Source organism: Vespa crabro, chromosome 7 (assembly GCF_910589235.1).
Source record: "Vespa crabro chromosome 7, iyVesCrab1.2, whole genome shotgun sequence".
Taxonomy (NCBI): domain Eukaryota; kingdom Metazoa; phylum Arthropoda; class Insecta; order Hymenoptera; family Vespidae; genus Vespa; species Vespa crabro.
Genome location: NC_060961.1, coordinates 8,921,557 through 8,935,570, shown reverse-complemented (window position 1 = coordinate 8,935,570; position 14,014 = coordinate 8,921,557). Strand labels below are relative to the sequence as shown.

General features: G+C 26.9%; 1 protein-coding gene across 18 annotated transcripts in view; it reads left to right on the top strand.

The window, feature by feature from the left end:
- The first annotated feature begins 531 nt into the window (after window positions 1-531).
- The window catches only part of LOC124425723 (troponin I), a 26,375-nt gene continuing 12,892 nt past the window's right edge, over window positions 532-14,014 (top strand). For 2 of the 18 annotated variants that reach the window (XM_046966486.1, XM_046966489.1), the window contains exons 1-5: window positions 555-670; window positions 2,495-2,538; window positions 4,812-4,940; window positions 5,453-5,576; window positions 11,785-11,885. In XM_046966486.1, coding sequence (XP_046822442.1) covers window positions 2,524-2,538; window positions 4,812-4,940; window positions 5,453-5,576; window positions 11,785-11,885 — 369 coding nt within the window. In that variant the 5' untranslated portion in view covers window positions 555-670; window positions 2,495-2,523. Of the gene's footprint in view, window positions 671-2,295; window positions 2,319-2,494; window positions 2,539-4,200; window positions 4,219-4,811; window positions 4,941-5,452; window positions 5,577-6,543; window positions 6,645-8,613; window positions 8,715-10,837; window positions 10,939-11,784; window positions 11,886-14,014 lie in introns of those variants that run through there. The other 16 variants (XM_046966475.1, XM_046966474.1, XM_046966479.1 and 13 more) reach the window with 16 other exon arrangements.

Genomic DNA, 14,014 nt, shown 5'->3' with positions numbered 1-14,014 from the left:
GTTTAATCATTTTGATACTAAATTCGTGAAATTTTCATCAAGTTTTCCATAACATATATTAATATACTAAACTATATATATTACACTATATGTACATATATTATTATTATTATTATTATTATTACCATAATATGTACACACACACACACACACACAATATTATTCATAACATAATTATATATTCTTATTTGCAAATCAATTGATAGGAATGATGTATAATTTATAGATCTATCGATCTATCGTATCAACATAAAATACTATATCATATATAAATATATATATATAATATTTATTTATATACATAATTTGTAAACGATTTATTTTCTATAAACATGAATAAAAAATATTTTTGATTATTTATTACAAATTTTATGATAGATTTTGAAAGAATGATTATAATATCGAACAAAACGATCGATCGAACGTAGATCGAGTTTACGATCGAGAGGAAAACCCAGCTCCGTTTTCACTTTCAAATTTATTTTTGGCGACGAGCGGAGCACAGCTCTCGTCTAAAAATGCTTACAAGCGATGATGGCTTTTCATTGGTTGTTAGAAGGACCACGTGAACGTGCTAAGAAGAAGGCACGCGATGAAGGCACACAAGAAAGGCACAGTCAGCTGCCTAACGTCCGGTTGGCTAGTTCGAAGCCATCTCGTTCTTATCAAGGTAAGCAGCTCGTTATTTTTTTTCTCTTCTTTTGCTAATTTTTTTTTTTCGTGAAGAAATATTCTCTATTTATAGAATATCAAAAAAAAAAATGAAAAAGAGTCGTTCGAAAAGTAGAATATCTATGTGCGTTTATCAATCATTTTCAAGGACATTTATGTCCGCTGTTTCTCGAGTGTCAGTGAAAGGTGATCTCGTATGCTTTAATTTTTATATACCTATATTTATATACATATGTTATATTGGCACTGATATTTTTTATGAATCTATAGATGTATATAAAATATATGTGTGTGTGCGTGTCAGAGAGAAAGATAAAAAGAGAAAGAGAGAAAGGTTACTAGTTTCATGTCATAAACGTCAATTTAATATAGTGTTTCTTGATTGTTTTATTAAGTAAGTAAATTCTATTAAAATTAATATTAATTTTCCATTATTTTTTATTTAATAAAGTACATATCTCCTACTTTTTGCAGAAATTATTTAACTTTTTCTCATTTTACTTTTTATACTTATACGTTTTTTCTTATTTCGTTTTTATGATACCTCTTGGAAAGATAAATTCAAATAAAGTTTTTCTTTCTTTCTTTTTTCTTTTTTTTTATTGTGTTTTCAGAATTCGTAAAGTTTTTTATGAAACATTGACAAAGAGAGAGAGAGAGAGAGAGAGAGAGAGAGAGAGAGAGAGAGAGAGAGAAACGAAATATGGAATATTATTTCTATATTTATATAGAATTAAATAGATTTCTCTCTATATGACCTCGGAGATGTTAGAGTATGTAGAAAGCGTACAGTAGAGTTTGGTTGTAATTTTTTGTAGGTTCGTTGTGCGCTTAGAATAGCTTAGGAATGAGAAGAGAATCTATACTTGGCAAGAAAGAGAGAGAGAGAGAGAGAGAGAGAGAGAGAGAGAGAGAGATCTTGCACACTCTTTCACGAATATAAATGTCGGAGAATCTGCAAGATTCTAACTGTGAAAATGTATGTGTATGTATAGGAATAAAAATACGAACGTTTAGGAATAAGAATAAATCTAAGATGGCAACGTTTCCTATAAATTTCGTTATTTTATTATTATTATCTTCCTAACTATATTTCTTCGAAGAAACGTAATACTCTTTAATCTTGACAAATTTTTTTCTTGTGCATCAATCATTATATCTTTACTCTATTGTATTTATTCATATATCAATTTTTTAATTTTTTCGATGAAAGATCAGCAATAAAATAAAAAATTTTAATATAAATAATTTTGACTCTTAACTCGAGATCAAAGTACATAATAGTAAACATTGGAATAATCTTACGTAAATCTCAGTATTATTCAAAAATATTTCTGTGAGATTAAGTTTTCTATATTCGACGTTAGATCGAAGTTGGTATATGTAAAACGATGTGTGTGAATAAAGGGGAGGGGATAGAGAGAAAGAGATCTACAGCAGCGTGTTGGATCCAAATTTGGATCGCCCTGATATACCAACGTAGCCAAATCGACTCAACGTTACGAGACCTTTGAAAAGAGGGGATGCTCAAAATCTATTTTTACTCTTTCGATATTCTATACCATCCGCGATGAAGTTTCTTGCATCGTAAGATAAACGGAGAAATTTAGGCTTATGGAATATTATCGTGACAAGTGATTCAAAATGTGATCAAAAAATTATTGTAAATTTGCTAAAAAAGGAATTTCTTTTTGTCCGAACAAATTTTTATTTCTGTTCAATTCTATATACAATTCCAAATCGATATACACACACACACACACACACACATATATATATATATAATTAATTTTATTTATTTTTTTTCTTTTTTTAATCTTAGGTAGACGCGTGTAAGAAGTAAACATCAACATGGCGGACGATGAGGTTAGGTGAGTATCGAACGAATAATATGAATATTTTTGAAATCGAATAGATTAGATAATTAAATTGATAACTAATTATTATTATTACTATTATTATTATTATTATTATTATTATTATTATTATTATTATTATTATTATTATTATTATTATTATTATTGTTATTATTATTTAATCATCAATTATTATTTTTTTTCTTTTCATTATTCATCGTGGATCATTTCTACATCTAATTATGGAATATTCGTCAATGGCGATTCCCAATCAATAAACCCCTTTCTTGGTTTTGGATTTTAGTATGAATTACTAATTTAAAGGTACGGGTTTTGTGTTTTCTATGCTCGTTCTTCTTCTTGTCCTCTTTATTAGAATTAGATGTTTGACATTTGAGATCTGAGATGTAAAGAAGTTTACTATGTAATAAAGAAAAATACGAAAGAAATTAATTTTATACTATTTTTGTTAGAATAGTATAAAATTGTATTTTAGTATTGTATTTTTTTTTCTTCTTTTTTTACATAGTAATCAACTTCGAAGTAGAAAATAGTTTCTAATTTTTTTTCTGGAGGCTTCGAATAGACTGAGCCTTGTTTTTTCTTTTTAGTTGGTTTTTCCCTCGATAATATTTTTTCCCCTATCTATTTTTGTTTTTATAGAAAAATTTAAATACAAACGTTACGTGTTTGCTTACTTTGCCTCGCCCTCACCCTTCACAGTCAGTTTTTTAGAAAATTTTTTATATTTTTATTTTGACCACTCTTACACAAAAGAGAGTTTATTTCTTTTCTTTTTTTAATTTTTTAAAGTAATATATCGATTCTTCATATCGGTATTTCGAGTTTTTCCCCTTCTCCCCCTATCGTTTTTGTTTTTTCGAAACAATTATTAGAACAAAAAAAGATCATCAATAGAAAGAAATCACAAATCCGAACACACAAATATCATCGATAGACAAGGATGGAAATGCAGAGTGCTACCGGTAAAGTAGATACGATGCTCGCACGTAAAAATTGCATTCTCCATGAAAAAAAAAATAAAAAATAAAATAAAAAAGATACAAAGACATATTACTCTTGCATGTTAATTGTTTATTTTGCTTGTAAAAGATATATGTAACATAAACTTATAAAAGATATACGTAAAATAATATCATGTAAGATATACAACATAAACGTTGTATTAATTATAGTTATTTACTGTATTTTATATGCTTCGATTGATCTTTGAGCTTTTATTAATTTAAATATTTCTAAACAAATAATAAATAAATATATATATACATATATGTATGTATATATGTAAAAATATAATATGTAAAATACACATATTTTCATATGTTATATGTAAAAAAAAATATATATATATATATATATTTATGATATGTGCTGTACACTTTTTGCTTTTTATAGAAAAAAGAAAAAATATATCTTTCGAAAATATTATCATTTGTAATTAACGCAATAAATATATTGCTTTGCACAATGCTTTTGCCAAAGATTTGTTAAAAAACGAAACTCGAAACGTTTTTGTGAATCGAATTATGAGAAATATTTGGTTGAATTCATAGCTATTTCAAAGTTCGTTTCGAGTATCGTATATATTTCGAATTATTTCCGATGTATGAATGTTTTCTAATATCTCTTTTTCTCTTTCTTTTTTTTACAGAGGAAACGTCTCGAGGATGTATGTAAAAGAGATGGAATTATCGAAGTATCACGAACTTATCTCCGATGGAAAGATCGTTTGGAAGCTTCGACTAATTATCAGTTTTCTTTTAATCGAATTTTAGAAACTTATTTTCTTTAGACTGTTACCATCATTGATTCTCAAACTTTTTAAATCTTTGGCTCTAATAATAACAATTTCTATAATTTTCATATTTTCATTAGTTAGATATTTTTAATCTTTCATCTACTTTCTTTAGTTCTATATAATCAAAAACATGTTATTTTTGTGAAAGAAAAAGTGCCGATTGCCTCATCAAACTTGGAATTATAGATAAAAAAAAGCAAAATCATTAGATATATTAGACATATACTATCAGTAATCAAAATCGATCTTTTTTTCTCGAAATCATTATTTATTATAATAATATCATTAGAATTAACATACTATCTTTTCAATCTTTCAATTATCTTTCCATTTCATAAAGAATAGGCTTTAAAAATTGTTGGATGTTTCTAGTAAACGAATGAATGGCTTCCAAGTACAGCATTGTATTTAAAGCGTTAGAATTAACAGAGTATTTAAAGAACGTGTTTACACGATTAATGCAGGAAAAGAAGAGGAAACAGGCGGAGACCGATAGAAAGAGGGCTGAGGTCCGAGCCCGCCTCGAAGAGGCTTCCAAAGCTAAAAAGGCTAAGAAAGGTTTCATGACCCCTGACAGAAAAAAGAAACTAAGAGTTAGTATATATTTCATTTTCTAATTGCAAATATATAAATTTCTTTTTGTTATTAATTAATGAAATAAATTCTTTTTTACATTAATTTATATTTTATATATAATTTATATATATATTTAAATTAATATATTATATATATAAATTATATGCATTATATATATTATATATATTATATATATTATATATATTTTATATATATTATAAATATAAATAATATGGATATAATATTATAATTATTACATTATACTATGGGTATTAATTTTTTTAATAGAACAGTAATATATTTTTAATATTTAATAAATCTATTTTGCACAATTAATTTTACATAATTATTTTATTTTTCGTAATAATTATGTAATTTATATATATTTGTAATTTATAATATATATAATTTTACAAATTATTTTTTAATCTTTTAATTAATTATCATTTATTATTTCATTTAGTATCTTATATACTCATATACAGACATATATATATTCAAGATTTTATTATTATTTACTTTTTGACAGCTCTTGTTGCGTAAAAAAGCTGCGGAAGAATTGAAAAAAGAGCAAGAAAGAAAAGCTGCAGAAAGGAGACGTATCATCGAGGAACGTTGTGGAAAACCAAGGAACGTCGATGATGCTAACGAAGGTATTTTGTTCTTTCTTTTTATCCATCCTTTCTATATCTCGACAGAATTTGTAATCTTAAAATTATTTGCGTATTTCGATTTCGAATTTTCGCAACTCCGATATCGTATGATTAAAGTTATATTATTGTCTATTCGTCATTTATATTATTCTATATTTATACTTTGGAAAAAATATTCTATCCAAAGTATTTATCTAGAGGAAAGATTTATAATCGATTTTAATTTCTCGGATAGCCGATCATCTTCCTTAAAAATTGGTTTATAGATACTTAAAATTAGATAATTCTTTTTTCTTAAGAATTATTTCATAATCTTAAGGATTATCTCGAAAATGAAATCTTTTTACGATACATATACATACATATACATACATCTTCTAAAATAGATTTTGGACGAAGATTTTTTTACAGATACGTAGATATATATCTTGAATTGATAAATATCTATTCTTGAAAGAATTATTTCAATAATGAAATATTTTTACAACGCAATATTTATATAATATTGTATGTACGTAGATATACATATATTTATATATATGTATATACACTACTTATATATTATTATTAGGTATCATCGACGATTATTATTTATAATTGACATAATTTTTCCCATTCTCCTAACCATCTTTTCCCCCTCCTCTATTCCGTACACACACGTGAAAATACGAAATTATCGGTCTTCTCAATTTTCTCATTTTTTTTTCTTTAATTTCTATCTAACATTATATTATATAAACAAATGCCAAGGTATACCAACACGCGTGATTGACGAAATATGTCGGAAAAAGAAGTTGAAAAGAAATAAATAAATAAAAAGAAAGAAAACGAAAAAAGAAAACAAAAAGGAAAAAAAAAGAAAGAAAAAGAATCAACTCTAAAAGGAAAACAAAGACTCACACAGTCTCGGTTTTATAATAGTTCACAATTCTTGTCTTTATGTCTTCTCTAATTAACTCTCACGCAGAAACAGTGAAACGTGTGCTACGCGAGTACCACAATAGGATCACGTCATTGGAGGATCAAAAATTCGACCTTGAATATGTCGTTAAGAAGAAGGATTATGAGGTACTTCAGAGAGAATAGTACACAAAAATACGGGCGACTAGTCCAAATAACGAGCATTTATAACAACGTTATCAAATAATGAGCGCTCAATGTTGTTGCCATTTTTTCTATTACATATTAATGCAGTGCTCTTGCCCGGTTGCGCATATTATTATTTTTGTTCTTTTATCTTTTTTATTCTTTTTCATTTTTTTATTTTTTTATTTTTAAAATTTTTCTTCACTAATTAGAACCTCTCGATATTATCAACGAAATTTCTTTTTTTTTCTTTTTCTTACATGCGACACCGACCTAGAAAAAAACTCTAACGTGACGTACACCGTCGACAGTAATTTGTTTATTTTGTAATAACAAATATAAAATTTAGCTACATATATCATGTTTATTTATATGTTTATTTTCTCAGAATCGAAATAATATACTTATTATAATTATAGCGTGAAAGTATTATAAAATCGAACATTTCTTTTTTGTTTAATTTCTATTTTAATTTATTATAAAGCAATTATTTTCACGATACGAAATATCAAATTTAGTGTGCTGAGTTTCTTTTCCCTATTTTTTTATTTTTTCAAAATTGCGATAATATACTTATAAAAGTTATTGTCGATTAAGTGTGCAAATTTGAAGATTTTATTTACACCCCTTTTTTTATTTTAATTTCTACCAATACATACCAAAATAAGTAAATTTGATTTATTATTTCGACAATGAATACTTCACATTTTCATTTAAAAATTATAACTCGTACGTTTATTATTTAGTTAATTAATCGATTTTTCATATTTCCGCGACCGGGCATCGGGACACGAGCTTCGCATTCTATCGCTACGTTTCAATATTTATCTCTTTCTCTCTTTCTCTCTCTCTTCCCCCTCTTTTCTCTCTCTCTCTCTCTCTCTCTCTCTCTATCTCTCTCTCTTCCTTTCGCTATCTCTCTGTCTCTCTATCTCTCTCTAGCCAAACACAAAAAAACATACATACATACTTTATTTAACAGCAACGGCATCACTTTGTTTCTTTACTCTTTTCTATTTGCATTTTATCCTTTTATGCAATTTTGCAAATTTATGTGCTCGCGATCCTTTGCCTTATCTTTTGATCTTTTTTTTTTGTTATCGTCTTTATCCTTTATCAATGCCTGACCCGGACAACGTATGTGTCGTTGATTTTTATATAAAATGTTGTTTGTCTAATAATTAAACGAAATTTAAAATTAGAAATTATATACATATACAATCGTCAATCGCGATAATCGATGTTTTTAAATATTGTGATGCATTATTATGAACAAACACGACATGGGTATATAAATATAAATATATAAATAAATAAATATATATGTATCCATATGTATATGTATATATATATATATACATATACATATACTTATACAGGATGGATCGAAAGTTTTTACGTGAATTTAAAAATCGATTACTCTTTTACGTGACCTTTTTAAGCTTGTACATAAGCTTGTAATTTGACAATCTGAAAAATGAAATTAGCCTAAAAATGTTTCGATTTAGAAGAATAATTGATTATTGATATCTTTTAGGAAATTTTGACCCATCATGTATATGTTACATATATACATATGTATAACATTGTTTTTTTCTTTTTTCTTTTCATTATCTCAAATAATTTATTCGATTTACAATAATTTTAATTTTTTAACTGTAAATTTTCATCTCCAATACATATATACATTTATTTCGAATTTTTCCCTTCCCCTCCATCCTTTTTGAATCAGTCCTCTTCTCTTTTTTTTGCCTTCTCTATTTGATATTTTCTTGAAATAGAAAAGAATTGTATCTTCGTCAACGAAGTCATTCTAAGAATCGTAACGCTTATTTTTCGTCGATAACTACATTCGAAATATGTAGATATCATTCTCGTTTAGATTAAAGATCGAAAATGAAAAACGTTAAATCGCGATTATGATTCTGAAGATGACTTCGAATTTTGACAGCCAACGTCAAGTCCATACTGATCCAGTATCATAAGAGGATCAACATTCTCGAGGGGGAGAAGTACGACCTTGAATACGAAGTTGCCAAGAAGGATTTTGAGGTCGACACTTTTTCTAAGTAGAGAGAGAAAGACAGACGGCGCTGCAAATTAGAAACTATTTTTTCTTTTTTTTTCCTCTCAAATTTTGTTCTTCTTTGTTTTTCTTCTTAATTATATAATAATGAATTATATAATAAATCTGTAATAAAAAATAATACATATATATATATATATACATATATATGTATATATATATTTATATATATATATATGTATATATATATGTATATATATATATGTATATATATATTTATATATATATATGTATATATATATATGTATATGTATATATATATATATATATATATATATATATATATATATATATGTATATATGTACACATTTTTATAACGATGTTAATTTGTTTATCAGTTTGCAGCGCATCGTCGTAAAACGCCAGTAATCGATTTTATTTTTTTGATTTTGGTCGCGCTAAAGATTTAGCTGGTACGGCCTATGATTTGATTTGATAACGATGTATATTTTATCGTATATACAAGTATCAAAGCGTAACATTAGATTCTCGCAGCCTGTACGAGAGTAATAATAATCATAGTAATGATAATAATAATAATAATAATAATAATAATAATAATAATAATAATAATAATAATAATAATAATAATAATAATAATAATAATAATAATAATAATAATAATAATAATAATAATAATAATAATCATTATAATAATAATAATATTAATAACGATAATGATGATGGTAATGATGGTGATGATGATGATGATAATGATGATGATAATGATGATGATAATGATGATGATGATGATTATGATGATGGTGATGATGATAATGATGATAATAATAATAATAAAAGCAAGTTTTGTAGGCAAGTTTTGATCGGCTGCGTAGAAAGCCGGTAATTCTAACATTATAAGAGCAACCTTTCTAATACAAACAAATAATTATCGATAGTCGAAAATAAGTATTTTTGAGCGTAATGGTAGTCAGGTGATTCGCATTGTAGTACCTTAATTTTATTTTATTTTTTTACTTAACGTACAAATTTAATCCTTTAAACGTTGATGCTATCACGAGTGAAATTTTAGCTGGATGTTTTTCTTTTTCTTTTCTTTTCTTTTCTTTTCTTTTCTTTTCTTTTTTTCTCTTTAATTTTTTAAAAGTAATAATGTCAAACAAATGCAATCAAATGTTTTATTATGTAATGTAAAACAATTAATGTTTGCAGTGATTAGAAATAATATTGCAATTAATGTATGGAAGTAAAATTTCATTCCGTATACATTTTCTTTTTTTTGTGTGTGTTTTTGTTAATGTAAAATAATTAGAAAGCAATAAGGATTAAATAAATGCAATGAAATGTTTGATGAATTATTGAAAATTTAATAGGTATAGTAATTAGAAATGAAATTTTGAATAATTATACCTCACAGAAGGCTAAAATTATACTCATAGATAGATTTTGTTAAAAAGTTAACGTAGCGTTAATCTAATGAATTTGTTGTCAAAAAAAAAAAGAAAAAAAAAGAAATGAAAGTATTTTAGTATTTAGGAGTATGGGTTTTGTTGTTTCCTAGTTTATCCAAGATATTTTGCGCAATTTTGTGCGAGGTCCAAGTTTATTCCAGAAAGCCTTTTTTTCCTAACTTTTTCCTTCTTTACCGATCGTCATTTGTTTATAGCATCGCTTTTTTCGCAGCAAATACTCTTACGTTCATTTTGACCTTTAACAAACCTTCTTTGTTATACATAAAAAAAAAACAGATGAGTATATTCTATTATCTTTACGAAGATAATTTATCGTTGTATTATCAACTTTGACGTCTGTTAGAAACAGAAAAAAAATCAAATTAGAAAGAAACAGAATCAAATTGGGAAGAAGTAGAACGTGATCGTGATCAGAAAACAATACGATTCGATAGGAAAGAGAAAGGAAATAGTAAGAAAAAAAAGATAAAAAAACGAAAAATTAGAAGAAAAAGGATGAATTTACGTACATTCTTCTCATTGATTTTATATATTTAATTTTACTTTTTTTCTTTATTTTTTATTCTTTTATTTTATATTTTTTATTTTTCTTTATTTTTTTTTTTTTTTTTCATTCACAGCCTTTTCGCTTTCTGGTACATTTTTGTTCTTTTAGCCGAGCTCCAGACGATCTGTGCTGACTATTGGCAAAAAGTATACGCGCTCGAGGGCGATAAGTACGACCTCGAGAGACAAATTAGAATGAAACAATTCGAGGTAAATAAAAGATCGGCGCTCACGTCTAAGCAACCCAGACGAAATATCCTGCACAGACAATTTTTTATTATCCTAAGCACGATCATCCAAATTTCGTGTTACTCTTTTTCTTTTTTTACGATCGATCGATTCGATCGATCGATTAATCAATCAATCAATCAATCAATTAATCTTTCTTCCCTTCGATCATCCGTGTAATCTTTCGTATCGTGAAATACAATAAGTCAATGTTATTCGAGTATCATTTCGAAAGATTCGAAAATAGTTGTTAACATATGTGTACGTAAATATATTTTCGTATTATATTTCCGAATTTTTAACATAATTAACATTAACGGAGAGATTTCAGAACGGTTCGTGTGTTTATCCCTGTCTCTGTATGTATGATCTTCGTGACACCAATCCATATTCACATATGTGAGAAATATGTTGGACTTGAAGAAGGAGAGGAAGAAAAAAGAAGAGAGAAAGAGGAAGTGAATTAGAGAGGAAGAGAGAGAGAGATAGAGAGAGAGAGAGAGAGAGAGAGAGAGAGGGAGGAAGAGAGAGAGAGAGAAAGAAAAAGAAAAAAATATTTTGTTAAAAAATCTTTTCTTCTCTTTTTCTCTTTTTCTGTCTTTCTCTATTTCTCTCTTTCTTTCTTTCTCCCTCCCTTTCTTTCCCTCTCTCTCTCTCTCTTCCTCTCTCTTTTTCTCTCTATCTCTCTTTTTGTCATTTATTTCTCTCTCACAACAAATAAAAAAAAAAGAAAATACATAAAAGAGTCGCCATTGTCAACCTAAAACTCGTCAATCGAAAAAATCGAAAATTGAAAGATGTCTCTGAAACTCTCCGTATTCTTTATAGTGGAATTGAAGAAGATTTGCCGAATGTATTACGACCGCGTCTACCTTTGTGAGGGTCAGAAGTGGGATTTGGAGCGTGAAGTTCGGAAAAGGGACTACGAGGTACAGGAAAATAAACGAGCACCAGCGACGATACACGTTGAACAACGCGAGAAGACGAATAAAAAAGAAAAATAAGAAAAGAAAGAAAAAACTTATAAAAGAAAGAACAAAATATTGCAAGAAAAGAAATTCAAAAAATTCAAAAAAAGCAAAAATGAGAGAAGAGAGAGGAGATCAATTAAATTTTGCTAAACTCTTTCCAACCCTTAACTTTCCTTATCTCGCTTTATTTTCAAACGTTCTCTCTCTCTCTTTCTCTCTCTCTATCTTTCTCTCTCCTCCTTCTATCTTTCTATCTATCTTTCTATCTATCTATCTATCTATCTTTCTATCTATCTATCTATTTATCTTTCTATCTATCTAACTATCTATCTATCTATCTATCTATCTATCTATCTATCTATCTATCTATCTATCTATCTATCTATCTATTTATCTATCTGTCTATCTATCTATCTTTATACAAATATTTCTTATTTCTCTCTTTCTCTGTGTCGTTCATTATCTTTTTTCACGACATTTAATTCTTTGGAAAGACGAATTTTCAAAAAGGAAACTTCGAAGACAAATCTAATACAGAACAATTCTTTCTAATTTTTTCCTGATATATATATATATATATATATATATATATACACACACACAAACACACACATAAATGTACATATATATATATATATGTGTATATATATATATACATATACATATATATATACACACACACACACATATCTTTGATATCTTTTGATATCATCTATCATCTCGTTTTCATTCCTCGTTCTATTTTATTTTCTTTCTCTATCTATCTATTTATCTATTTATCTCTCAGTCTTCTTTTTTTTCCGTACATAAATATGGAAAAGAATGATTTTTCTTTGAATAAAATTATCTTTCTTATATATTGTCAACGTACGATTTTGGTACTGTCTCGTTCGGACGACGAAGCCCTCCGTTTATTATTTAACAATTTTTCTGAACACTATTTTTTCGACAGCGTTTTGTTTTCAATTGAAAAAAATTAGCACTTTTTAACAAAAAAAAGATCTATCTTGAACCTTTTTCGTCGTGGATATGAAGTGCCGTGAATGATCTCTCTTTCTCTCTCACACACACACACACACTCCTAATCTGTCTTTTTTTGGATGTATTAATAAATTAATAAGTCCATATCATTTGTTCGAAAATAGGTTTTCCGAACTTTTTACTAACTTTTTAGCGAAAAATGGAGGAAACAAGTTTTTCTTCTTTTCTTTTATTAAAACAATTTTATTAAAACAATATAAAAAAAAGAAAGAAAATAACTTGGAAAAATGATAAATACCGTCGATCGTACGTATGGTATAATATAATTTCGTAGAATAAATATCGATTTATATAATACATTCCTAAAAGAAGATAAATATAAATAAAAAAAAAGGAAAAAGGAATGAAAAAACATATCGTGAAAAGAGAAATGACGATTCAGAAGAAACTGCCCTTCTGTATTAGTTACAACAAGAGGAAGCGATGAAAGAAAGAAAGAAAAAATTAATAAATAAATAAATGAACAAATATAGACGTTATAGAGTATATAAGAAAACAGAATGAAAAGGAATAATAATAATAATAATAATAAAAATCAAAAAGTTGATTCATATTTCATCAGTGTGTAGAGAGCGCGTGTTTGTATGTGGGAGAGTATTTATTATTGCAAAAAGATGAGAAGGAGTTGAGAAAAACAAAAACAAAAAAGAAGTTGTTTTCATTTGACCTTCTGTAGCTTTTTTTGTATGATTTTCATCTCTCTCTTTCTCTCTCTCTCTCTCTCTCTTTCTTTCTCTTTCTCTCTCTTTCTCTTTCTCTCTCTCTCTTTTTCTCTCTTTGTCTCTTTCTCTTTGTCTCTCTTTCTCTTTCTTTCTCTTTTTCTCTTTCTCGGCACACATGTACTTTTCTCGTCTTTTTCTGCTTTTCTGCTTTTATGCTCGTAGAATCGAAAGCTAACGCAAAAATGGGCTTAGAATAGGTATATAAACATACGTATATATAATATATATTATATATATTATATATGTTATATATATTATATATATTATATATATTATATATATTATATATGTTATATATATATTATATATATATACACACCACTC